At 41.2% G+C, this 27,838-nt stretch overlaps 2 protein-coding genes and 1 long non-coding RNA gene across 6 annotated transcripts in view; 1 reads left to right on the top strand and 2 right to left on the bottom strand.

Moving 5' to 3' along the window:
* Positions 1 to 12: 12 nt before the first annotated feature.
* LOC126407470 (uncharacterized) lies at positions 13 to 27,834 on the top strand. Of its 3 annotated transcripts, none has more exons than XR_007571797.1 (6): positions 13 to 97; positions 257 to 354; positions 20,593 to 20,761; positions 22,460 to 22,576; positions 24,247 to 24,326; positions 24,488 to 27,834. It is a non-coding gene; the product is annotated as an uncharacterized LOC126407470 (long non-coding RNA). The 3 variants fall into 3 exon arrangements; XR_007571796.1 differs by having other exon boundaries at positions 15 to 97; positions 22,499 to 22,576; positions 24,516 to 27,834; XR_007571795.1 differs by having other exon boundaries at positions 15 to 97; positions 24,516 to 27,834.
* LOC126407469 (fibroblast growth factor 6-like) lies at positions 4,463 to 13,278 on the bottom strand. Its single transcript, XM_050072387.1, has 3 exons — positions 11,542 to 13,278; positions 10,832 to 10,935; positions 4,463 to 7,532 (listed from the first exon to the last, which is right to left on the bottom strand). Exons 1-3 carry the CDS (start codon positions 11,885 to 11,887, stop codon positions 7,356 to 7,358), a joined length of 627 nt encoding a protein of 208 aa, XP_049928344.1. The 5' UTR covers positions 11,888 to 13,278; the 3' UTR covers positions 4,463 to 7,355.
* The window catches only part of slc45a3 (solute carrier family 45 member 3), a 36,168-nt gene continuing 24,289 nt past the window's right edge, over positions 15,960 to 27,838 (bottom strand). For both annotated transcript variants that reach the window (XM_050072384.1, XM_050072383.1), the window contains exons 3-6: positions 21,990 to 22,180; positions 21,193 to 21,856; positions 17,551 to 17,816; positions 15,960 to 17,464 (exon numbers count right to left, since the gene is read on the bottom strand). In XM_050072384.1, coding sequence (XP_049928341.1) covers positions 17,021 to 17,464; positions 17,551 to 17,816; positions 21,193 to 21,856; positions 21,990 to 22,180 — 1,565 coding nt within the window. In that variant the 3' untranslated portion in view covers positions 15,960 to 17,020. The remainder of the gene's footprint in view (positions 17,465 to 17,550; positions 17,817 to 21,192; positions 21,857 to 21,989; positions 22,181 to 27,838) is intronic.

Genomic DNA, 27,838 nt, shown 5'->3' with positions numbered 1-27,838 from the left:
CAGCTAACTCATTTACCAAAATGACAGCCTACCTGTTTTTCTTTGGTTATGAGGAGGTGGAGGAGCCTATAGCTGACGTTCCTGCAGGCTCTAACTGGTAAAATACCATTTTATCTGCTTAGGAGACAAAAGGTTTATAACTCTAACTGGAAATACCTCTGTGAGAACTTTCTGCTGTAGATGGCTGTAGATTATTTACTCTGTTGAAAGCAAAAAAAATAAAAATCTAACACAAAGATTAAACTTGTGACTCCAGAGGCAGAGGAGAGGATGAAGAGAGCAGAAGATTTAAAATGATGAAGGAGACGGTGACTCAACTTCACTCATCTGTGTCTTTAAACAAGAAAAACTAAGGTAAGAATAACAAACTTCCCAAACTACTTGTATAATCTTTATTTTTTGTACTTTACTGATTGATTTGTTTGAATCAGACTTTGAAAACAACAAGTAGAGTTGGGATTCTGGCACACACAATTCACCTGCCTGCAAAGTTCATGGAAGGGGAGCTCTTAATTACAAAACATTTAGTATAAAGAACAACATGTTCTCAAGCCCACAGGGCAAAATCAGTAAATGATACCTTTACGACATATAGGTAGAAATTACTGATCATTGATGGTGATTTAATTCTTTTGTGTCACACCTCTCCAAGGAAAATGACTCATGCCTTGCTTATGAATTAACTACACACATCCCCCGCTTCTCACTCCCTTTGTGGCCGCATTTTTTGGTGGTTTTATATTTTTACCTCCTTAAAGAAGTGAGAAAATTCCTCACCATTCATTCGTTTATTTATATTCTGAGCCTTAAGTAATATTTAGAGCAAGTGTCAGATGGTAAATGCCAGCACAGCCTGTGTACCATACAATGAGATGCGACTTCTCATAGACATACCAAACACATAAAACAGTCATGTTAATTACACACACAACATTATATCCACTGGGATTTACATCTCAGTTAGCAGCACACTGATTTAAGTTTAACAACAGGATAGAGTGAAATATAAATTAATCCTTCAGCCTGTAATGGTTAAGTGGAGGAACTCTAAATCGCCTATTTGTTAGAAGTTTGTAGTCTCTGTTTAAAACATGCAACGAGTCAGATGAGTTGCTTTAAAGGAGTGAGCTACAGGTTGGTACTCTTAGCACAAATTTTGACTTGATAATATAGTTTGGTTTTAAGTTTTACAGATAGGCTGCTGAGCCAGATCGTACTGCGGTACAGCAAGACACTCTGAATCAATGATTTAGAAAACTGAAAAATAATCTGGCTACTGCTCCAAAAGATCTGAGGCTACGAAGAAAGTAAATAAGTTGCTGTATCCTCTTGCGAATAAATTCTAAATGAGGAGTCCAAACAGGTATTTGAATGAAGAGACTGTTTCAGCATTGTGAATGTCACTACTGTATAGGTGCATATTAATGAGCAGAGTTATGAATATACATTTTGGGCTCCCTGGAAGAATATGACACCACAGAGAAAGATTAAATGTAGGACTAATTAGAAACTTTATGACAGCACAGCACCTTGCCCCCACCCCAGCATAATGTGGTCCCATTGAATCAAGGCCTTTTGCCCACTAAGACTGTTAACAGGGCTTTTTGTTGATGTTCCTAGTGATTGACTGTTATCCAGGTGACTCCTTGTAATGTAGTTTGTTTTGTTTATGTAATACTGTCCTAGTATTGCAATGTTTTGTACTGCACTGTCCTTCGTCTGTTTGTGTATTGTATAACCCCTAATAAAATCTAAATATAAAAAAAAAAAAAAAGATTCAATGTAGGACTCAACCTCTTGAGCAGTGATAGTATTGTACTTATTGCTGAGGCCAAAAAACAGGAACAAAAATATTGCTTTATTTTAGGCTACAGGTCTGTTATTTCCAAATCATGTCTTGAAACTATCCTGTAATGACATACATAAGTTTACATGTATGTTTACATGTACATAAATAGAGATGAAGGTTATTAATTTGCTGTGTTGAGTTGGAAAAGCAGTTTATTTTTCAGAGGAATTTCCTTAAAATAATTGTTCCGTTTAAACCAAAGTAGATATTCATTCCTCATTCATTTATTATCAGAAACTTTATTCTTGATATATGTTGACCTGAAGTTTGACTTCTTTTTTGTTGTTGTTGTTGACATTTTTCAACATTCACTTGACCAACTGTGCACTGACTAAAAGACTCTATATGTGATGTTAATTTAGCATTTAATTCATGGTGGACGAGCCAAATTACAGTTATGTCCAGTTTACCAGGAAATGACAAAAACAATCCTATTACTGCAATTTGTACTAATTTCTGTTTCAGTTTCAGTTCAGTTTTTCACATTTACTTTCACAACTGTCAAAATGTTGCCCTTCCACCTGTTGTCAGCTCCACCAGTAGAGGGCGCCACATACTGGCTCATGGTAATTCATTGAACATGACTTTGACTTTAGGTTTAACATTTTCCTCCCCAGTCCCTATAATAATCCTATAATAAATCTGTCCAAGGGTCAGGAAGCATGACGAAGCAAACTTTAAAGCATTAAATCACAACAGCTTTTACAAAATGTCTTTTATTATCATCTCAGGAATACAGTTGACTGCTGTGCACAGCACATACGTACAAAAATAAAAGGAAAACCATTTGTAATATAGTATTTTACGTACTCATCATCATATTTTTTTTCAGAAACAAATGATTGGAGAAGTCTGTTGTTTCAAACTAATTTACAATCATTTCAATAATCGGAACTAAGGCAGAAGGTGAGGTATATGTTAAAAAAGAGGAGGGGGACTCAGAGGAAGCACTCTCCCCTCAGTGCAGGAATAGAAAACTGAGAGAGAAACACAAAGGCTGCCGGCACACAGGGACACACGCGCACACAGAGACACACACACACACACGCACGCATACACAAATCTGATCCCAGATCCTCCAACAGACCTCCAGTTCCCTGTGAACCAACACATTTTAAAACCAGCTGAACAGGTATGATAAGCACAATGGCAGAATCCAGACACTGGATCCTTAATCAAACGGCTGAACTGCTACGTAGTCCGTTCAGAACTCTATATGCATAATGCAGAATGAAGCAAATAAAGGTTCATGTTGAAATGTGACACACCATTAACGACGTTCTCTCAGTACAACCTTTTGTGCCTCCAAAATAACATCATGCAAAAGTTGTAGGACTTGTAACAGAGTAATATTTCTCAAGCTTTGAAAATGTGACACCGTGCCGAGTTGTTTTTGGAGTAAACAACTTATCAGATTTCCCTTACTACTTGAGAAGCCATTGTGACTTTACAATTCCCATTCAACTCATGGCTGGTTGTGTCGACAGTGTCCTCTGAAACATACCGTAAGAAATCAGAAGTGACATACAGTAATAAACACAATGTTGTCATCAAAAACAAGTGCTTGTGATCTTGCATGTCGGCTTGTTTTGATGAAAGTGTAGCGAGGGAAAACAGCATCCCTGCTCAGTAAATTGCACTCCATTAAAAAAATTTAATTAAATAAAAATGCACCTTTTGTATATTTTGGCTAATCAGCCAAAATACGTCCTCAACCAAATCCTCACTGCCACAAAATCAGTCCAGAAAAAAAAGCTACAAGTGATCATTTTCTGATCATAGTGATCGCATAAAGACTCACCAGTCACAATGAGTAACAAGATGCTCAAGGCAAAACCCCCCAAACACAATTATCAGTGGTGACAATATTTAAAAACGATAAACATCCTGGGAGTGTCAAGTTGCTCTCTTGGATCACAGTATTCAGTCCACCAGACAACTTGTATGACTCAAGTGTCCCTTTCCTGGAAGCATTTGATTCTTTTTAAGTGGCCGTTTGCTACATAACTACCAGCTCAAATCACAGTCAGTGCTTTCTTTTGACAGACATCCCTCAGTAGCCTCTGTGTCGCCTCTTTCCATGCCTCTCGTCTTCATCCTCTCCTTTGAGGGAGAGCACAGTACATCAGCTTGCACAGTCAGACAATGCCCTGTTATTCCTGACTCAAGGTAAATTGATCTGATACCATCTCTACTGTCGCTTTGGCAGAAACAGAACATGACAGGAGCGTGCTCAGTTGGACACACACACACACACACACACACACACACACACACACACACACACACACACACACGCTACAAACACTCACTCTGACCAAATACTGCACATTCGCCTCTGCTACTAGACATAAGCTGGAGCTTAAAGGGCACGTAAACCATTGCTCACAGACATTCTGTCAGTGCGTTACAGTAATGTTAGAAAGGGCATGAGGTAAAATATGATAACATATATCTATAGCTTGCTACTTTTCTTTGATCATATTTCACCAAACTGGCCAGACTGGTGGTTTGCTACTTACAGAATATTGCAGGTCAAGTACCAAAATATAATCATAAATCATAAAAAAAGAAATCTAGCTCAATTGCACCAGTAGTACGAGACAGGAGCAGAATCTTTCATATCTTCATTGCACATTACAAGATGACCATTTTTGAGTTGAGCAAGAAATAGCATAACAGGTGCAGCGCTCCATAAAAGAACGAAAGTTGTTGAGATGGAGCAGAAAACACGCCTACATCACTAGCACAAAGGACAGAAAGCCCATATCTTCGACCTTGGTACAAAAATGGCTCAGATGAATGGAACAAGAATCTCAGGGCCCTGCGCTGACCGTCCAGTCTGACATCAACAAACGAGGGGGCCCACTTGTCTGATGCTCAGGTATTTTACCCTACATTATTCACATCCTCGCCAAGTTAAACAAACAACCAGTGCCACATGCAGAGTCCCATATAAGTCCTCTGTACATCATTGCTATCTTCATCTTCGCTCGCTCTTTGTCCTCCTCACCCTCCCCCCTTTTGTCTCCACAATGGAAAACTACAGTATCTGAAAGAGGAGCGCGAGCAGTTGTTGAATTCAAGTATGGTGTGCTGCGTACACAAAGCCTGAATGAACATCGCTAATATCACCCTTTGGTTCACTGCTTTTTGCAACATTGCTCATGTTTCACAAGACGTCATACTGTGACTCAGCGATCAATCTGAATGATGCATAATAAGTTGAAAAATCTGGGATCAATAAGCGCAATCCACATCATGTAAATGTCAGACAGAATGAGTAACCTGAAGTATTGTTCACATATCCCAGGATCATGAACTCTGAAGCAGTTCTCTTGAAACCAAACTACCGTATCTACACTTTTTTAAATGAATGCAGCTGAACATCATTACAGCGGACTGATAAGTCAAGAACATCCACTGTAACTTCACTCATTTCTGCATAAACATGTTACTTTAAGTGCCAAATATCATCAACAACAAATCTGTGAAGGTCAAACAGCTCCCCTCGTCACATTTGTACAGAAGCTGAAAACGTCCGTGCTTGCAGTTTTGTTTTTTAATGCCGTTATCACGAGATAACAAAGCTTGTTTTCTCATGGTTATGGATTAAAGGTATTCTATGCAGGATTTTCCTAAAACATAATGTATAGACTCATCACTTATGACCCACGAGAAGTGTGTGGTGGTGTATTCATCTGCAGAGACTTGCCCTCTGCCTGTATCATCATATTTTATTTTTATTTTGCAATGTATGGGTTGTTCCAGGGCACAGCACGCAGGTGACCATATAAAAGGATAGGAACCAGGTGCCAGATCAAATGCAGCATGTGTCTAAGATGAAGCTACGAAAATCGTGGACACAGCGCCAGAAAAAAAAGCAAATATAGCAACACGAAACGCCAAGCCATCAAAGTTCATTCCAAAACGACAGCGATCTGGGGTAAGCTTTTAGTTTCACTGGAGATGCTGTTGACAAACAGTAACTGATAATTCCTGCATAGTATATCTTTAAAGTGTGTAGATTCTCGAGAAAACAAAAGGCCGATACGTCAGGATAACAAGATAATTTCTTACGAGAAACCAACATTTGTTTTCTTGAGATCGTTATCTAGTGAATATTTCTAGAGAATCAACATAAATCAACCTGTTATTGAGAGAAAACAAGCTCTGTTATCTTGAGATAAGGAAATAATTAACTCATGATCTTGAGTTAACGGCGTTTAAAAAAATAATTGCAGGCATGGCCGTTCTTGGCTTCCATACTTTTGCTATAAAATCAACATTTTCAAAAACAAATCGAATAAATTAGCAAAATATCAAGGCTACAGACCAGATGCAACAGATTTCACCAACTCAGTTTTAACTGAGGGGGGAATATACAGAAATTGAGGACATGTTGCTTCATAGTGTCAGGTCTATGATATTCCGTTACACAGACGCTCCCTTGACCTCCCACAATGAGAAAAAAACCTTTAAAATTGAGCAGCTCTCAAATCGAGCAGTTCCACATACATACTTGAAATTAATGCATGCCCACACATATACTACACACTTGCACACTCAATCTGGCCTGATGATCCGGCTACAAAATTTGTGAAAGTAAAACCTGGGATTGTCAAAGCTCCCTTGGACATGATAGGGGGGCGGGTGTGAGTGCTGACTCTAAATCTAGCTTTCCATATTAACAAGAGGCTCCACTGGGTCCTGTGCAGCATAGAGTCTCAATTACTTAATTGATCTAATTATGGAAAGAAAATAAAGTGGAGAAACCTCTGGCCCTCTAGGAATTGGGCTATAGCCCCCCGGTGGTGTCTGAGGGAGTGATGACTTGCGTTTCATTCCTATTTCTGACTTGAGCACCACATTTCTCGCATGCAAGGGTAAGGGGGCCGCAAGTAGGAATTCAAGGCACCGCCACCTCATGACGAAGCAAGAAAAACCACCGCCATATTTGCAAGTGCTCTAAGTTGACCTGACAGTGACAGAGACAATCGAACATAGAGGAAGGGAAATGCTCAAGTCCTCGATGGGTGAAAACATTTTCAGTAGACAGGCATTCTTCTCTGTAGAAATTTCATGCACACATTTCTCTTTTCCTTCTTCTTCTTCTTCTCAGGGTATGGTGCTTTGAGGTAATAACGTATCCATTTAATTTCCAAAAGGATGAACTGTCTTCCACTGACAGGGCAAGGAGTCAACCAATTCCAGCAAGCACCCATATAAACCGAGGGGATAAATGACACCTCTCCATCCCCGTCATATCACAAAATGATGAAAATCATAAAAGCAGCAAAGAATGGCATTTCCATAATTTCTAATACAAAGGAAGCTACCCAAATATACATATAAAGTTTGAATAAATACTATCAGATATAGTGGTATTTCTTTCTTTTACAGTCCATTTTTGTCTTTTGTGTTTGTACGTACGTATACGGTATTTATGTTACCTGGGAAATAATCCACATGTGCAAATAAGTTTGTTATTGCCAGTTTTTGCTCATCATATTCGGGGTAGGAAGTGCGTTACAGTCATGGCAGTGGTGGCCTTGTTGCCCCTCTTCACGCGGCCATGCTTGCTGAGTGCTATGTAGGAGCCTCTGTAAACCAGAGACTCGTAGGCATTGTAGTTGTTCGGGAGCATGCTCTCCTTGAACTTGCACTCGTCATGGAAGACTGTCTGGAGAGGACAAAGAGACACACAGCGTGCATTTTAATGAGCTGCTCAAGAAATAGACAGTTTGAAGCTGCAGTATGATGGCAGAACATTAAATAGCTCTTTAAAAAGATTCTGTGCAATGCACCAAAAATATAAAGCTAAATTTAGATTACACACAGCAATGGGAACAATGAATTTACGATTTGACAATGTGGAGTTATCTTTGTGCAATCTCACAGCAGCTGTTAAATATCAGGTGTATTCAGTTTGCTCCTTTAAAAATAGCTATTAATTTAAGTACAGTATACTATCTGCTGATATTTAACACATACAAGGAATTTCTCTGGAGTGGTGGTCTATTTACAGAAAAAAACAGAACCTTAATTAAATTAAACTGCTGGACTTAAAGGAATAGTTTAACATTTTGAGAAATTTTACTCATTCACTTTCTTGCCAAGAGTTTGATGAGAAGACTGACATCACTCTCCTGTCTGTACGCTAAATATGAAGCTATAACCAGGAGAACATTTGCTAAGCTTACCATAAAGACTGAAAACTGGCAAACAGCTAGCCTACTGTGTTCAAAGGCAACATCTGCCGTTATATCTTGTTTGTTTAATTAATCTTTCAGCAAATAGGACCACATAAAGACCATGACCTTTTCGTTCGTCACTGTTGTTTCACAGTGGTTATTGCACAGATTAAACAAACAAGATATGACATGTTCATTAGGTGTTGTAAATTCCAGATTTTTTAACCATTGCAGAGCCAGTCTCAACACTCTCTCATAGCTTAAGAACAGAATGGGTCCATTTCCACTGACTTCCAAGAAGTCATATATGACCGGCCCCAAAACAACATACATTACTGTTGTATAGGTCGCAGTTTTAAACACGTCCTCAACATGAAACAGTCGTAGTTCCACTCAAAAACAACTTGTTCAGGTTTAGGAAAAACATCATAGATTGGCATTAAATAAGTATTTTTGTCCATGATGTAACGTGAAGTATGTCACATAACATGACTCACATATGACACGTACATTCATCACTAGCGTAGCATGCTACACTTCAGGACCAAAACATCGGTCTCCTGGGCAAAAGTCCTGTGTTTGTTTGACCCATCCACCGCCACTCCTGCCCACAATATACGTAGGGGCTTCTTCGATAATTGTACAACATTACGCAGACTTTGAGGCTTTCTTTGCGTCACCTCGCTTTCTCCTCTCTCCTGTGATGAAATCTACAGCCACTAGAGGGAACCGCCTTGCAATTAACGTAACTGCGTGGTTGTTTTACAGTGAGAGTAGGCTGGCCAGACTAGCAGTTATCTCCTGTTTACAGTCTTTATGCTAAACTAAGATCATCCTCTCCTGGCTACAGCTTAAACAGGCAGTAATGAGAGTGGTATCAGTCTCTATTCCTTTATAATGAATGCAGTAAAAGCTTGGGGACACATTGAAACAAGACAATGAAGCACTGCAGTCACAGAAACTTTGAATGAATTCTACAATATCAGGAAGATTTTAGGTAGAAGAGTAACACTGATGACAATTTCCCACACAGAGCCCCTCTATATAAGACAATCTCTGAATACAGTATCTGCCACTATGAAGAACACTATGACTGCTCAGTGCTGACAGTGCATGACTTGTACAGTGTGCAGTAGCAGAGCAAAACACACGCCGTCAGAAGCCATGTGGCCTAATTCAATCTCTTATCAGATCATCAGCCCGCTCACAGGCTAACACTTCATCACTCATGACCAGATAACCGACTCACATTGTGTCTGTCAAATATGTTGGCCGCAGCGAGCAAACCAGCAGCCATATGTCAGCAGGGCTCTACTAAACACAATGTTTCCTCCCCCACCACCAGGAACATTTATTAATAGCTGTCATTGCTCTAGAAGCAAACAAATCACAGCTTCTAAAGGTTATCTACAGTAATTCTACAAATACATCTTATCTGTGTTATGAGGATAAAAGGCTCAAGTTTAATTTAATTTCAGTTTCTACCATAAAAATTACAGCTAAAACCTGCTTCTTGCAATGAATGATCTGTGTATATATATGTGTTATTGTGATCTAAACCTCACATAAAAAGTCCTCTTTCTCTGTAAAACTGCCAGCAGCATTTCATATATCAAAGGAAATGCATAAAACATCCAACACATTCAGCAGCAGTACGCACACACTGAGAAAAAGCATTGTTAAAATACAGTGGGAATTTGTGACACTGCTTTTTAGTTTCAGTTATAGTCCATTATTGCTGTGTGTACTTCAGCAATTTAAAGTTCCTTCCCATGTGTTGATTAAAACCATAGGCTACAAACTCATCTCTGACCATCAAAATTACATATCTTAACACCCCTTACTGCCTTAAAAGCCTGATAATGATGCTGAGAAATCCATACATTATCACTGATGATCTTAAACCTTGCACAAAATCCTTTATCTGCCATAGTCCCATCACTTTTATCAATATATAGTGCTATAACCACAATCAGAATGCCCTATATTTCCACGTTTCAGATACAGGTGTTATCTGAGGATGCATCAGATATGACAAAATCCCAAAGCTGCAGTGCATTGAGGCCTCTTTGGAGTGCTCACAATGCCTCAAACGTGCATATTTTACACACAGTAGCATGTTTTGTAGTATTGGAAGCTTCTGTACAGTTATAAGGTGTGAGTAACACTGTCCAGGCAACACCTCTTAGGACACAGATGTGATGTCAGGCATGTACATTTTTAGATTTAAAATGTATTTCTGCTATGAAAAAATATCAATGTGTGTTTTAGATGTGTTGGAGGTTAGAGAACGGAGAAGCTGCTGCTGCTGCTGAATTGGATGAGTTGAGTCTTTGCCTCCCAGGATGTGTGTGATGTGCACTGCCCTGCAAAATAAACGCTTTGCCGTTAAAATCGATTTCCAGCCCTGCTGACAGGTTTCATTGCGTCAGGGGGTTTTCCCTCCTTCCCACTCACACACACACGACCACATTACAGGCGTGTGCACTGAACCCTGCATCTGTTAACCTCATCATTATTTACCCATAGGCCACCAGGCCTCGCTTTAAATAGAGCTTTGCAAATTCCTGGTGAAATTAAAATATTGGGGATTTCGCAACGCGTAATGAGCAGCCCCCCTGCTGGCAGAGAGGGCAGCATCCCAAAATATGACTGGCACATTTTTTTTTTTAAAGAAAAAGAAAGAAAGGAAAGGAATAAAGGCGGATCAAGCTGCAAGTGCGACCTATTTCCAGGATCCCATTAACTAACATTGCTGGACAATAAATGGAATACTGTGCATACCTACCGTTCCGTATAACCTTCCACGGCTGTTCATTGCGACAAACAACTCACTCTTCACCCCATATAGGCTCACCACTCCTCTCTCCACCGTAGAGATCTCTATTAGACCTGATACAAGATAAAGAAATATTACATCAGAGTAAAATTAAAAAAAAAAAAAAAAATCAAATGAAATACCAACCGATCATCCTGGCTCATTCAGTGTCTTATCATAGTGACTGTAGCATTGTGCTCTCTCTGCGTCTATGGGTGTAACCTTGCAGATTGCTGCGCAGCATGCCGAGCCTTTGTTCTGCATCTTTCACCCCATCTTACATTTGCACCCCAGGCGCGTGTCAATTAAGCGCATTCTGGTTATTGCAATAATTGCAGTAATTGCATTGACGTGCACGGCTATTGGTCTCGGGACCGCCCTCACAGGGCTGCGTAAAAATAAGTTGTGTCTAAAAGCGTCCATACATTCATGTCATGGTTGAGCTTGGGGAGGAGGAGGAGGAGGGGGGAGGAAGGGGGTGCTCAGCACTGATGGATACTTATTTTTAATAGATTTGTATTTGCCGTGGAAGAAATTCAATTCTCCCTCAGAGACGGATGACACATGATCATGCAAATTAATAGAGGGGATAGACTAGCCCTGCTCATCACAGATCCATGCTTATTGACTCTGCCTCTCTTTTATGTCTATTGCATTACATTGGTGGAGGTATAACTCACTGTACTGGTTTTCATTATGTACACCGTTTATCCTGCCGTCGGGGAGGATCTGAAGGTGAAACCCGATGCCCACGTTGCAGTAGAGCCTCCGCACTCTTTTGATGCCCAGCAGATAGTCACTCTCCCAGTTCAGCTCCGGTTTCTCCCCAGAGATCCCCAGTACAGAGCGGGAGAAGAGGGTCTCCCATCTTTTCTCCAGTAAAGTTGCATTTGTCCTGCTGCTCGGTAAAGGGTACGCTGACACGATCCCCAGCAGAAAGCCCAGGAGAACCACCGCGGTCAGCGTCCAGTGCGGCGTGCCGGCCTCGCAGGACATACTGACGAGGAGCCTTTGCGCAACGGCCATCCGGTTTACCTTCGGGCCACGTGGTCGAAATTAATGACCCTAAAAATACCGCTCTTCTTGTTTTGCTTCCTTCGGCATGCTGGCTGAGGGTTATTTTTGGAGCGCAGATCAGGGCTTTGGGCATGAAACGCAAGCCCCGGTGCAGAGGAGGAGAGGAGACGGGAGAGTGCGCGGCAGAGCTGGAGGTGATGGTGATGGTGATGATGGTGATGTTGGTGGTGGTGATTACCATGTTTTGCAGCTCCTCCGCGCCTCTCTCTCTCTCACACACACTCTCTCTTTCTCTCTCTCTTCCCCCCTCTCTGTCTCCCTCTCGGTAGGAGTTCGGAATAAATCCTCTACCACTCACCAAAAACCCTGTTTCAACCTTGCCAGGGCTATCGCATCCCTAGATGACATCATGCTGACTTCACCGCTGGGACAATACAAGGGTAGACAGGGTGCTGACAGCAGGAAAAATACCAAGTCTGCAGAGAGTTGAGGGGAATAGCCTACTGTCACTGCTGGACTGGAAGGGGAGAAAGCTTATTGGTGGCGTTGAGCGGCCGTGGGACGCGATGGGGCACTCGGGCTGCTCCCAAATTGGGTCGGTGGTCATATGTCTGTCAGGCCGCTTCCTTATTTAGAAGGAAGGTGTAAAAACAGGCCCACTTGTCACCGGAGAGCAATGACAGGGCTCTTGTGGTCCCACTTCTTCTGCTGCGCCGCTCAAGAACTTCCCCCAGTAAATCTGTGTTTTTCTAGGCATAAAATGACGCATCAGTTGGAGCAGAGAGCCAGCAGGGTGCCCGCAGCGCCCCGGCCGCGAAAATCAGGGTTCAAGACCTCAGTGTCGGCCAGCATCCGCCCTGCTGACGTGTCCTTGAGCAAGACACCGACTCCCCTTCAGCTCAACGGCACGGCGGAGGCCCAGACTGGCATTTTAATAAAGTATCATGTTTTTATAGTACACCATAACCCGTGCGTTTCCCGTGGTGCATTCGTGAGAACTATGAGGAGCAAAGTGAAGAGGCCCGTCATGAAATGGCACACATTGTCAGCATGCCATTCCCTGCAACATGAAAGCCTATCGTCTTTTCCATGTAATAGATAATGCCACCAGCAGCATGCCCATGCGTCAGTGAGGCCAGTGCAGTTGCGCACCAGCAGTCTCTCTTGCACACATCAGTTCCCCCAGATTTCCAAAGGATGGCACCATTTCCAAGTTCATTTCAACCACTGCTGAACAACCCTTAGTCCTTAGTGTCTGTAAGTCAAACTGCAGAGAGATTTGTGGATACTTTGCACTGCAAAACACTCACTTAAAATGAAGAGTCAGATCACAGAGTGCGTCAGATTAAATTAATTCAAACATTTAAACATAAATAAAATGAAGAGACCACTGTAACATTTGAGTTTCAATACTGTATGCACAAATGACCAATAATTTACTCCAGGACAACATCTCATTAACAATGCAGCTCTTTTATTTTGTATAAAATCTATTTGGTAACTGCATATTTATACACAATCTGATGTATAATGGAAATGAAATACATTTTTTTGTTATGGCTGAATGCATTTATGATGACAACACAGGTGACTAAAATCGTATGACAAATAGCCATTAAAAAAAAACCTGATCAATGACATCAGAACACTTCTGGCCTTTAACATAGTCGGACCATTGGCACTTTTTTTTTGTCTGAAATGAAACAGGGCATTTGGTTGAGAGCAACGGGGACTGATAGCAACTCCACTGACCCAGGTAAGGATATCTAGTATTTATCTGTTAAATTCAACAATAGCACAGATCTCTGATAAGAACAAACAAGTGGTTATACAAGACCCAGATAAAGCAGTATTGACACAATGATGCTGTTTCTGATTTGCATCTGGAAAAAAAAAAATCACAAGCATCTCAGTTGTGTGACAGGAGTAAAGTTTTCAGCACATACAGGTTATGTGGAAAATGACCAAAGAGGGAATACTGGTAACTTTCTGTATTCTCATCTGCTATATGCTCTGTGATGTTATCAGAGCCACAGGATAGAGTGTGTAATGATAAAATAAATTATAGTTTGATGATGCTTCTATTCCACATCTATACAAATAATTTATCTTTTTCACAGAAACAGCCTTCACCATTGCACGTATGAACGATGCCAAAGAGGCCAATAGTTTAATACGTGCTATTCTGTAATAAAAGCATAATAAATAAATACATATGTACAAAAAATGTTTGAAAAAATGTACAGGCACTTGTAAAACAACCTTTTTTTTCCTGACACTTCAGCTACTGCTAAACAATATTTTTCTGTGCATTTCGGGGTGAAAAGGATAATTCAGCTGCTTGAGTGTTCTGCTCTGCAGTGGTGTCAACATGACAAACAAATCCTCTGCTGTTTTTCCTTCTCTCACACTGAGCGCACCTCAGCCAAAAAGATCCTTCGGGGACTATTTGTATCTGCAGAACCCAATTCATCACCCGTTGTGTGGGATCAGACAACCTGGATACAAAAGGCTCAAATGAACTCTCTTACCGGTTGCGAAACAAGAATGGTGTTTACACCAACTGGCTGGCCAAAAGCTCAACTGAAGGCCACGATACATTGTAACACACAGCATCATATGGGCCAGGCTGAAGTCAATATAGTTTATTATAACTGGTGAGAAAAAATCTGCACGCACTTGAGTCATATCGTTTTTCATTAGCCTTGCACTTAAATATTTCTAATGCTTTCTTACTATTTGTCCTCCATGTTATGTATATGCAGACACACAGCACACAGACACAAGCACACAGACACACACAGACAAACACAGACAGAAAGACAGACACACACAGACACACACCTCAGCTTGGCCTTCAGCCCCCAACATACACCGCCTTCTCACCGTCTTCTTCAGTAACCAAATATTTCCATTTACTGCACAACATTTTTTGGTCTTTCATGATTGGGTGCTATGAAGTGGGCTTCCATCAGACATCTCCCTACATGTTTACACACAGCATTACGTAACAAGCCTATGTAGATGTCTTAGATTGTCATTTGAGAACACAGTAAAACATGAAAGTTTAGGCAGCAGGGAAAGTGTTTTATCAGTGGCATAAGGACAGGATGGGATCCTAAAACAATGTACTAACCTGAGACAACTGTCCTGATCAGAAGCATAGGTGGACAGGAGGAGCAGTCAACTAAACTGCTCTTGATTATCCAGACAGAAAAGGTTTGATGCAATATTTCCACTTCCAGTAAACAGCTTCATTCTTAAAACCACCACAGTCGATGACCTCACCTCAACAGGTTGCATAACAAAATTCCCATAGGGATATACAGTAAATTTGTATACAAAATATTTACAGTAGAACTGTTCATTAATTAATAGACGACACTGGACATGTGGGGGTGGCACATAAGACGGGGCCCAGCATCAGAGTACAGCTGAATTTTTAAAGGGGTACTCACCAATTTTACACATAAAGGTCATTTTACTTGTTATGGGGAGTACTGTTCAGCCTGTGAATGCTGTTGTTTAATGTCCTCTTTGGCACTGGAGGAGCTTTGACAGGTATGAGAAAATAACCTGCATGATGACATAGTGATGTCATCAGGGTTATTTTGAGTAAAGGCCCTGACACACCAAGTCAACCGTCTGCTGTTGATCAGTGTTGCTAAGTGTCTGTCGCCCTAGTTTTTGCAGTGTGTCCCGCACCGTTGGCACTAGTCTGCCCTTGCTGGCTTTTTTTTTTTTTTTTCACTATTTCAGCATGTTGAATCGGTGTCAGAGACAGTGAGGCCTGTTTGTGAATGAAATCACTCTGATTGGCAGTTCAGCTCAGTGGACGAGAAGAGAAACTGAAGTGCTTAAGCCAATCAGTTAAAGTCAAAAGGGCATGAGATCACAACATCGAGTTGTGTTGTTTATGCGCTAACTGGCTAACTAGCGTCTTAAATCCTCATGTCAGTCTTCCGGTTTCCCTTTGTGAGTGACGAAAACAGTCCACTGCCACCTGCTGGTATGGAGAGTTATTTCCTTTTTTTGCAGGCACCTGTGCGTGCTAGTTGGTCACTGGCTGTAGTCTTTGCACCATATTCAGTGCAACTTTTATGGCCACAACACAGGCGACGTGAGGGGACGCATTCGTCAACCTTCATCGCCACTTCTTTGACGTCAGTTTGACATGTAAGGCATTAAAGAGAAATTGCAATACAGATTGAGGGCATGGAGTTTAAAATATGATGACAATTACCACGTGGGGAAGGTCTAATGAAAGATGATGTTGAGTTGTATTATATAGGACCAACTATTTTTGAAGACTGACCCATTGTAGGGACTAAAAGACAAAGATAATTTCACCTTTCTTTTTCTCAAATCTCTCTCTCACAAGTCCCCCAACTTTATGGAGTTGCAATAATAAATCACTGGAGTACCCCTTTGAGAGTATTTTTCATCCTGGATGGACAAGTCCAATGGTCCCACTTGTAATTCTATTTTCTGAACGGGTAGAAACAATGCATTAATCTATCCATTTTGCCACTGTGAATAAAAACAGACTCAATCAACTGATAATCAGCTTCCAGATATTGCAGATGAGTATGAACAAGCCAACACTGTGTTTAACATGTTGTTTGGCGTACAAAACAGACTTTAAAAATTGTGGATAGCTCAGGATAAGACCATTAAAAAAGGATTAGAAGGTGTGTATCTGAGGTTGATGAGTTCTACAGTAAGTCTGTTTGTGGTACCTGAGGAAAAAAGTTGATGGACAGAAAAGATGTCAAAACACAAGGTTTTTGAAGAGATTTCTATAGAATTCAATTGCATTTAGTACAGAGATAATCACACTTGACCTGAGCACACAGTTGGTGTCGACTCTTCAGGTGGCAGGTAACTCTATCTGCTCTACCATAGAAACTGCACATCGTTGGCAGAAAACACGTCTCTTGTTACATTTTCTTTTGTGAGCCACTTTCTCTAATAACCTGACACACACTTCCCCAACGCAGAGCTTTTATAAAAGCTAACACACGGTACTAGAGCAAGGCATTCTGGAAACAGTAGTGCATTGTTGCGTTCCACCCATGGAACCTGAATGATTGGTTGGTTACTTGTGATTCCAATCGCTCCCGCATCTTTTGCATCCAAGTCTCAGCTTTTGAGGTCCTTTTGGTCAAAGATGATTTCACTGGCCAGGTAGATGGCGACGGCACCGAAGATGACAGAGCAGGCGATATAGGCCGTCACGGACTGTGCAAACTGAACGATCATGCCCATGAAGAGGGTGGGGAAAACCTGAGAGAGGAGGAAGGTGCTGTCTAAGATGGCAAAGTCCAAACCCACACCACGTTTCTCAAACCCAGACTCGGCCTCCTCCTGTTCGCAGCCACTGGCGCTGAGAGATGAGCCGTTCTGGCTGTGTGGACCGGGGTAGTACTCGTAACTGTCCTGGCTGTAGAAAGCATGACCATAGGGAGTCCCTGTTTTGTGGTTCACTCCGCCCTCCTCTTCCACAGGAGTCAAATACACAGAGTCCCGCTTAGTTGTAATACCATTTTTATGCTCGCTTTTGGTTTTCCTTTTTGGCATATAGACCTGAAATGAGACAAGGGAAGAGTCAACTTCTCAGTCATCCAGATTTTGCCTCTCCTTGTGTATAAAATTATGAGATCTTTACTTACCTCTTTTTCCTTGTGGTACTGGCAGGTGAGTGTGTAGGGCAGAGTCTGCAGTGTGGCATACGCATAGCCAGTGAGGGCTGCCATTACAGTGACCAAGACCACACTTTTGGACAGGCAGATGACCAAAGCAGAGACTGTGAAGCTCACTATACTGCTCATGTAGACCCGCCGCGAGCCAAAATGGCGAACCAAACGACTCATAACCAGGGAGAAGAAGGTTGAGGTAGCACACTGCAGGAACAGGCCCAGACTGCCCATACGGATACCTGAAAGAAGAAAAATGGAATTTGTATTACAACCAGCCAAGCCCATAAAACTCATGGCATCTCTCTGAATGAGACACAACCGTAACGATGGCTGCCTTGGTACAAAACATTGTCCTATTTTGTTGTCAGTACAGGAGCTATCTGACGTCTGTATTATCTCTAATCATTTCCTTCTAGGGCCACATCCAGTGAAGGATGCACAGCATGCGTGATTGCCAACCGTATGTTAAATTTAAACTGTGATGCATTAACAGCTCTTTGGGTGAGATAGAAAACCCTACTGCTTGTTCAAGCTCATAAAACACAGACACAGATCCGGTCAGGGAGACATTCACAGAGCACTGTGGCACGGACACACTGTTAGGGATGACTAACTTGGACCATCACAGACGGCATTAACCTCAAATACATCCTTGAAAAACCTGAAAGGGCGATACACACAGGCTGGTCCTTGTTTACTGAGGCAATGTGCCCCTTAGCCTGTGTCTGGCCTGGTCAGCCAGACAGACAACAGGAATTTGGATGAGGTCTCACAACCTGACAAAGGCAGAATTTTAAGTTCAAACAACAGACAAAGACTTGCAGAGTTAGAATTAGAATTCCAGGTTTTGACAGATTCACAGAATGCAACAGCTTCCAGTAATGACAACATTTTAAAAACCTTTTAGTCAACTATGGGATTTTGTTCACTGTGGGAAAGCTGCTCCATATTTATTAACATTCCCTCTGTCCCGGTTGTTAAAATTATTTAAATTCTGTGTTTAAGCTATTAAAGAAGAAAGGAAGTGCAGCAGGTTTAATGATATTTCAAGCGTTCTGTTCAACTGCACAATAACAGTCATTTGCTTTAATTTGTGTCTGTTATATTTTTCCACACTGGTCAATCTTTGGAATTTTGCAGGATCTTGCTGGGTTTTCTTTCCGTTTCTCTCTCTCTGTATGCATGTTTGAGTGTTTCCATCAGTGCCATATTACATTACAGTTATTTAATAGAAGTGGTTTGTCATTCAGAGTAATGAAATCAAGTCATATGGTCAAATTATGATACTAAAAACAAAAATAAAACAAATAATTTATTGACACAAAGACTGATAATCTTGTTTGAGTGTGGATTCTTTGAAAAACATATTTTTTTCACATCTCTGTTGAAAGTTCTGTTTTTTTTATTTACATGGTTTTTACATTTATTTATTTATTTTTATCCATCTTTGAACCTTATCTGCATATTTATTTCACCTCTTAATTAAAGGGTTTTTTTTAAATTTCAGTACTAATCCATGAAAGCTGGAGTGACGTCATGTCTGGACTGTTATTTATTTCTGCCTGCTATCAGCCCAATCTCTCAGCCTGCTCTCCGTGAACAGTGTGGGTCAGAAGTTCAGCAGCAGAGCAGAGAATCACTTACGTGAAAGGAGTATGTGGATCGTATTACTCCTGGAAAGCAAAGCTGCCGAGCCCACTTTACAAACACTACAGAAGCTAATGAGGACCGAAATTTAAGCCCTCCGAGATATGGGAGCGAGCCAGAATGCAACTGAATTTGTGCACATAGGAGAACTGCTGCAGTATGGGAAAATGGTTCCTGTAGTACAAGCTTCACCAATAACTACTTTGCATTGCAATCCTTCCCAGTAGGAAAGATGATCACAAACTGTTATACCAGTGAAGTAAAAAAAAAAAAAAAAAGTTGATGCAACTACAGACAAAGCAGATTACCTTGATGCAGAGGAACATCTGCAGGCTGAATGATGTGGTTTAATACATCCGCTGTGTTTCAGATTAAACAAACGCAGCTCAGACAGACCTCAAAATTGTGTGCTTTGGCCGTCTACCTGACTTGAATGAACATGTTCTTTGTGTGCCGATTCCTTGACATTAATTCTTTGTGAGTGTGACATTCCTCGTGGTCCAGCAAGCACAGGGAGGACAGATGGGGGGAAAAGTAAAAAGTAAACAAAGAAGGGAGGGAGATAGAGGTGGAGAAAGAGAGAGGAGAAAAGAATGTGGATGGATGGATGAAAATGTCAAATGAAAGAGGGAGAATGGTGAGAGAGAAGAGAGGTTGAGAACGAGGATTAGAGGACGAAAAAAACAGTGGACAGTATTGGGAAAGGATAGATAGATACAATGGGAAGGAAGCTGAAGAGTACATAATTAGGTAATGAGAGATAATGGAAAAGCCAGAAGATAGAGACATGAGGTGCAAGATAGGGAGTCTGGCTGAACAGTAAACAAGAAGAGACTACAAACACTTGACTCAAACAAGGACCACTGTGTTAACACATCTGCGAATTCTCAACATGGACAAGATGGTCTGCTTCACATCTGTTTACTTCCTCTTTACTGTTCCTTCTCAAACACTGTCTGGTAAAATATACCAAGAAAGAAGTCTCCCTCTTACACCACTGACACAATAGATTTGGTCAGGTGTATCTAACGTTTATATTAAGGTAGAATCATACAGCTAAGCATTTGCATAGCTAGAAAATATAGCCATACAACTGTCTAGCAGGATTAGTGACAGCTCTATCATTTACAGAGCAGGAACAGGAAAGGATAAAGACTGTGTTTGTTTACCATTTCAGTGCAGGAGGTGGGAAGTAATACCTGGAATTCCTTGGACTGGCTTGACATTGGCTTAAGCATACTTACCAAAGGGATTTGTTGCTTGTTTAGTGACATAACTACAGAAAATGTTCACCCCCTCATGTAAAGTCTTGCATCAGAGTCTATGTTAACGACTGTTTTTTGCTGTATGTGTTCTATACCTTGACAGGAGCCAAAATGAGGGCAGCAGGAAGGCATGAAGGCATGCAGGAACACAGGCTCTGTCTCTGTCCTCCACCTGTGCCTGAGGAATGCGAGCGCATCCTGGCCAGCTGTGACAGAGCAGACAGTGCAACCAGGATGGATCCTAAGCCAGTTTATGTGGGCAGGTGGTGGAGGTAAAGCCATGATGACAAAAGATAGGACATGTCTTAAATCCCACTAGAGCAATACAAGTTTTTATGGAACGGAAGCTATTAATGATTTACCGGTACTTGAAATGCTGCTTTGTCACGTTTTGACTCAGAAAAAACAAAAAAAAAAACAAAAGAAAAACAGCACTGGATGACATGGCTGGAAACATGCATGTGGATGGACGGACAGACAAATGGACGGGGGCAGCAGGGGCTTTTAAATCACAATGTTGGGCTCAGGGGTCAATGACTGACAGCCATCAGCAATGGATGATGCCCAACCCTGGAAAGGCACCGACTCATAATATCTAACGTGTATACCACAATGAGCTACTTAGACATTCAGAAAATATTATTTGAAGACAAAAGAAATAAGCTTAAAACATAAATCATTAAATATATAAAGGATATCTGACCTTCATCATATCTTTGCCTGGACACACTTCCTGGTAATGCACTTGGCACGCCCTCGTACAGGCCTTCCCCCACAAAGTCCGTGTAGAAAAGCATGAAAGACATGACCGCCATCCAGCTGCAGAGCTGAGCCACACAAAGCTGCCTCATCACCCGCGGGACATGGCAGTAGCTCCTGTAGATGGCTGGGGTCATGGACCAACAAGTTCTCAGCAGACACAGCAAAGGTCCAGACTTGAGCAGCCTCAGCTTGCACTTCAGCAGGTAACAGCATGACCGCGGCACGCCGCACCGGCCAGCCTCCGTTGTACCTGCTCCTGATTCCAGTAAAGATCCAGATCCCACCAAGCCACTGCTGGCACACGAGGGCTCCTCAGACACCTTCATGGTGATGAGCACACTGGAGATGAAGATGAGGATGAGAAGGGAGAAGAGGCACTCTGCCTGGCCTCCTAGGTAAGCAGAGAGCAGGCCGCGGCTCCAGTCCAGGGCTGGTAACAAATAACCCACACAGCCTCCCAAGCTGACCATGAAGGAGAACATGGCAAAGGCTTGGCCACAGTCCTCCTCGTCCCGATAAAGGTCCGACAAAAGAGCCTCCAGTGGTGTGAAGCACACTTGTCCACAAAAGTCAAGGAGGCCCACCCCAAGGATAAGGAATCCCACCTGTGGCAAAGCAATGACATTAAAGAAAGTTATATTTAAATCATAACCATGGTAGAAATTAATTTCTATCTTGTGTACTGTGCATGTAGAATTTACCAAAATAACAATCACAAACAATAAACGGTTATGCTACCTGGAGGGTGCGCCCACCCCAGGCAAGGCGTGCAGCCAGTACATCGGCATGGGGAATGATGAAGAGTGCCAGAAGGACTCCTAAAGACAGCAGCCAGATGAAAGGCCGTCGTCTGCCATAACTGCTGTTGCAGTGGTCACTGGCTGAGCCAATCAGAGGGATGAATAAGAGGCCAAGCACTGGACCAATACCTGTGGACAGGGCCAGTGAGACACAGAAGGAGTCAGAGACAACACTAACCAAGAATAGAATACTTTGAGGGGAACAAGGTATTTTTCTTCACACAGACACTGTCGCTCTTATAAAATTGGTATGAAATCCTTAAATCACACATTGCATTTCCACTCATACTTTCCAAGTAGATTTTGGCAATATCCCACGCCAAAAACACAGGTGTCTGTCAAATCTCTGTTTAGTTACAGTGGCTTACACCAGCCTTTATGACTGGTTGGCTGATGTGTTTTTTTCAGCCTGCCTCTTACTGGTCCGCCTTGCTTCTGCCCTACCAGGGGGTGAATTGCGTGTGCCCCTCTCTCATTATCGCCGACTGCTTGTGATGGTTCCCACAGATGGCCTGCTGCCTGAAGGTAACCCACCCTCAGCCTGTCCTCCACATGAGGTTGGGTCTGGCTAATTACAACACACCATGGTACATGAAGTGTTCACATGACGCACATGCAATATCGAAAACAACCCAATCTTGAGGATAGAGTCTGACGTTTAAAAGGTATCCTGTGGAGGTTTCATTATAGACAACATGATTTATCTATATTTAGGCTAATGTTCCTCATCACAAGGCACATTGTGAATTCATGCTGTCCTCATGCACATGCTCGTAAAACAGAAAATACAAACAATACAGGGCCCCCTCATCAAAAACATTGCTCTACAGCACCACTAGGGGTCAAAAACTCCACAGCAAAGAAGCATGACTGCAACTACACCATTTTCTACAGTGTGACAAGAAACTGAAACACAGACAACATTTGTATTTCTGGTGTCTGAAGAGTACTTCAAAATCCTTACACAATTGCAGTGAGACAAGCAGGCAATTTGAGAAAGACAGACAAGTCGACTGCAGCCAGGCAGTCAGCACCTCCACCACATTTCTTCTTCCTGCAGCTGTGGAGGCTCATCATAACAATCCTCACCATCTACAGCTGTACAACTTACTGTCTCACACACACTCTTTCCACTCAGTAACTGCTCCCTGCGATACACTATATATCTCTCACACACCAAGTATGCTTTCCAGCCTCCAAATACAAAGCAAGCTGCTTTCCAGCTCTGTTTACACTCACTCACTCACTCACATGCACGCACACACACACACACACACACACGCACGCACACACGCACACACGCACACACGCACACACACACACACAGTGTGGTGTCTAACCTATCCCACACACCACATACGATCCCACCTAATATAAAACATGTCACATTCCTCAGTGTGCTTTGTTACTTAAATACACACCTAAATATGGTTGAAAATACCAGGAGTAACGGACACCTCTGTGTTAAAAGCACAGAGTATCTTCTCCACTAACAGCGAGGAAACCAGAGAAAGAGAGTAACAACTGGAGGATGAAGCAGCCAACAAATGGCTATTAGATAAAGTCGAAAGCAGCCATCTGAGAACCTGACACTAGTGCTTGGGGGAAATTAGCTTTAACCCTCCCAAGACACAATATCTATCTTCATTCAAATAACACTCAGGCACTCCATTATAATACACGGAGATGAGAATTAGGTTGAGTGCCATTTCCAGATTGGCTTACAGTGCAGGCTGTTAGGGAGGAACTCAACAATGAAATCATTTTTCCTCATATCACCAGCAGCTGTTACAGAACTGGGAGAGTGAAAATGTATGTTGTTTTATTCTTTATACTTGAATAGCCACTTCCGTCACCCAAATGGAGCCTTTTGGTTTAGTGGAATTGTATTTATCATCGGTGAAGTCACAAGACAATTTCTCAAAGAGATGCCTTTAGTGAAGACCATGTGAATGCCATTTGGGCTGACAGGATAATGCAACTATTCAAATTGCGCACAAGTAAACTCAGTTACAGTGTGCAAATATATACACTTTACTTTTCCATATTTTGTGTCTTCTACATAATATTATACGGAAGGATGTTCATATTAAATGTGGCCAGAGTTTTAAATAATGTAGTAAGGTGATGCATAAACAATCCTTGTGAGCAAAACCTCAGGTTTTTTACCGATTTGAACTTCATGTTTCTAACAGGTTTCTCTTCTCTGGCTGCAGCATGATGTCAGAGTGTGCCGGATTTCTTTCTATGGTCATTTGCTCCAGGCATCCTACTGGTAAGTGTTTATCTTACATAGCCTCCACTGCTACATGAAGCTACATAAAAAATAAAAAAAAATATCAGGGAAATATGTTGTTTTTTAAGATCATCTCAGATCATTTTCCTGCTGGAACATGTCCAGATGTGTTTTGACGTTTTTATTTGTGATTGTCACAGTAAAAAGGAGCTTTATTCTCTGCTACAGTCATTTCTCAGCAATGACGGTACAGAGGTGTCAGACGGAAGAACCGGAAACGCTGACTCATCAAAGCAGATTTTTTGGGAGAGGGGCTGCTTGAAGAGAGAGGCACTAAAACAGAGCATCTCAGACAGAGAATGAATACAGGTGTTGAAGCACAGACAGTATGAGGAAAATAAAGTGGGGTTTTTTTGACCATTAGAACAAATAAACACCTTCTGGTAAAAACAAACGATACAAGCATAATAGGTCCTATTTAATGTTTGCATTAGGAAAATGTAAGTAAATCCATAGACTATTGTCAGATTGAAAGATCTGAGGCAACTGAAGCCACAAATACACAACCAGAGGCCAAACTGAATTATATGTTAGCTAGAGATAGCGGTCATCAGCTACACATTCTTTGTGCTGCGTATATCCGCTGTAGCACAAGACCACAGAGCAAAAATAGATTCTTTTCACTGCTCATCTTTGAATTCCTGGATATGATGGTGTGCTTCATTGTAAAAGATGATATCAGTAAAATGTTTTTATCGTGTGTGTTTAAAGTGAAAGATAATACGCATTAACCCGGTTTACATTGTTCTGTTTGTAATAAAACTATCACTTATTCATCTCTAAAGTACACTTTTTTGAGGCTGTAGTTTGTGGTGTGTTGGTTGCATTATATTGTAAACACTGCCTTGTATTTGTTCACACTTAAATGACCATATAGTTGGATCAATGCCTCTCTTGCAAAGTCTCAGCAACACTGGTATACTATGAGCTTCACAGATTTATTACTGGATTGTACTGTAGTGGTATCTGTGGTATCACTGTTGCTCAAATTAGGTTCACCACCTGTATCTGTTACTGGTGCCTTTCAACGCCTCTGGTAATCAACATGTTTGTTTGATTCAGCAGCGGTCTGACACAACAGCAGTTTAAAACTTTGAAGTTTAGCGACAGTGAGATTATGCTGTGGGAAATGTCTGTCATTTCTCTGTTTAAACCATTTCCCTGAAGACAAAACAGAAGAGGAACGTTCTGAATTCAAACACATGCTGATTGCATGATACTTTTATTTTAAACTTTAGTTTCACATTCCAGCTGGATTGTCCACACCTTAGAGATACTTTCAGCCAGCAAAAACAAAACAAAACAAAACAAAACAAAAAAAACATTTTGTATTTTGTAGCTTCTGCGACTCTATTTTCAGTGTAATGTCAGAGGAACACAAACTTGGGGACTCATCATTCTAACCTCCTGCACTTTTTATAAAATGAGTGTTGTTGTTAACAACAGGGTTACAGTGCCTCTAGTCTGGCTCACAGAATGTAGACTGTGGGTATAAAGCCTGTCATTGGATGCCTATCTCAGACGGTAACATGCTACACAACAACTCCTGAACTAGCAACCTACATTCTAAAACGTCTTTGAGTGTTTTATGTTTTAATGCCAGGGCTCACCTCTCCACCGATACAATTTCCCTCCCAACACTATTTTGCAAGAGCACTATTGCTGCATCCTAGGCGTAGCTCCGCCCAAGACATTGTGATTGGTTTAAAGAAATACAAACAATGACTGTTTTTTTTCCCTTAGTGCAGAATTATGATGACTACTACTATGATGGTACTGGAAGTGTGCACTGCGCAGTTGTAATGTGTAGCGCAAATATCGGTATATATGTATATGTTTTGTTTTTGTTTTTTTTAAATAAACAGCAAAGGAACAAGCATTACTAATTAGCTTAGGCTGTTATTAATAATATTAGCAATAGAAATAGTCCATTCAGTGAATATACTTATGCATCTGCCCTATAAACACAAACAAACCAAAATTCCTTTGTTTACTTTGTATCATCATTACAATGATTGTATGATCCAACTAATAGGGAAAGGGGAACACCACCTAAATTAAGGATTACAATATGTTATTTTCATAGCCTAGGAAAGTTTAATGAATATTTGTGAACATGAGCTTCTCTCTATCAAAGCCAGAAACCAGAGAAGTAAGTCCCAAACATGTGATGTCATAGGGTATAAAGTCTGGAGCTGCTCCATGGACAATAAATGGGAGCCTGATCTTGTGCACCCACAAAATGTTTGTTTTCTTGTTTTATACCCAAATGAGCTTTGTTCCATTGTAGTGTTCTCCGTACTAAAACAAAAATTGTACCCATATACTCAGAATTTCCTTCATCTCAAGTGCCATCAATATTCTTAACTCAACAAAGTGACTGTTTTAAACCATAGACAGACTATGAGCTAAAAGTGTTTTGTATGTTTGTTTTACTGACTATTTGTCTGCTTTTTACTATGTTGTCTGTTGTGTCTGGTGAGCCTAAGAGAAATTTCCACCCCTGGTGGACAATAAGATCTCTAGTCCAGTCCAGTCCAGTCCAGTCCAGTCTAGTCCACCATTCATTGTCTATGGAGCAGCTCTAGACTGTATACCCTATGACATCAGAAATTTGAGTTTTGGCACTCTAGTTTTTGCATTTAGGAGACTTGTTCATTTTTACTAATATTTTTGGACTGTCTTAGACCATAGGAATGACATGTATGAATCATATGAAAATAGGCGTATTTCCCCTTAAATGAAATCACAATTGCTCCTTGTTTTACAATGTTCAGTGTTAAGTGAAGATCGTGGCTCTTCTACTGGAAATTTGCTCTCCTGTTGCCTTTCAATTAGCGCAGATTACCGCCTCAACAACAAAACAAAACAAGTGATTTGTCCACTGATTTGTGTAACTGCCTCAATTATATCTTTATGACCTAAATGGGAAAGAAGAGGAGAGCTCTGAGGCAAAATAACCCATGTATCAAAACATTAATTCCTTGGAGGGTAGAGCCCATTCTTCTCATGGCGTTAACAGCAACTAATTAAATAACTTTTCATTTGTGTTATGGCTTTAGTGTAACCACAGCAAACAAAGCATTCAGACTGATTTAATAAAAAACCATTACTTTTAAGCCCTATGACAATACACTAAGTATTGCAAAGTCAATGAATGGAGCTTGAGGGCTATAAAAATCTATCATTTGAAATACTTGGACAAGAAACACTCACTCATGGTCAATAAAGAAGCCACAGAGGAGATGGTCGAACCCTAGCAATACAGCAGTCTATCCTTGGGAGTGTGTGCATATGAACGAGAAAAACTAAGCCTTTCATGTTTAATGGATACCCTGTCAGACAGAGACAGGAAGGGAGAAATGATGAGAGACTATGCATATGTGTGAGAGAGAATGAGGCAGAAACAGCAACACATGCACTCACATAAAAACACACATACACTATGAAGTAACAAAGAGGCCTTATAACCAGATTTCACTCTTTCAGTC

The sequence above is a fragment of the Epinephelus moara genome, chromosome 20 (assembly GCF_006386435.1).
Source record: "Epinephelus moara isolate mb chromosome 20, YSFRI_EMoa_1.0, whole genome shotgun sequence".
NCBI lineage: Eukaryota > Metazoa > Chordata > Actinopteri > Perciformes > Serranidae > Epinephelus > Epinephelus moara.
The sequence above is the reverse complement of the archived record's forward strand: the minus strand, read 5'-3'. Positions and strand labels throughout refer to the sequence as shown.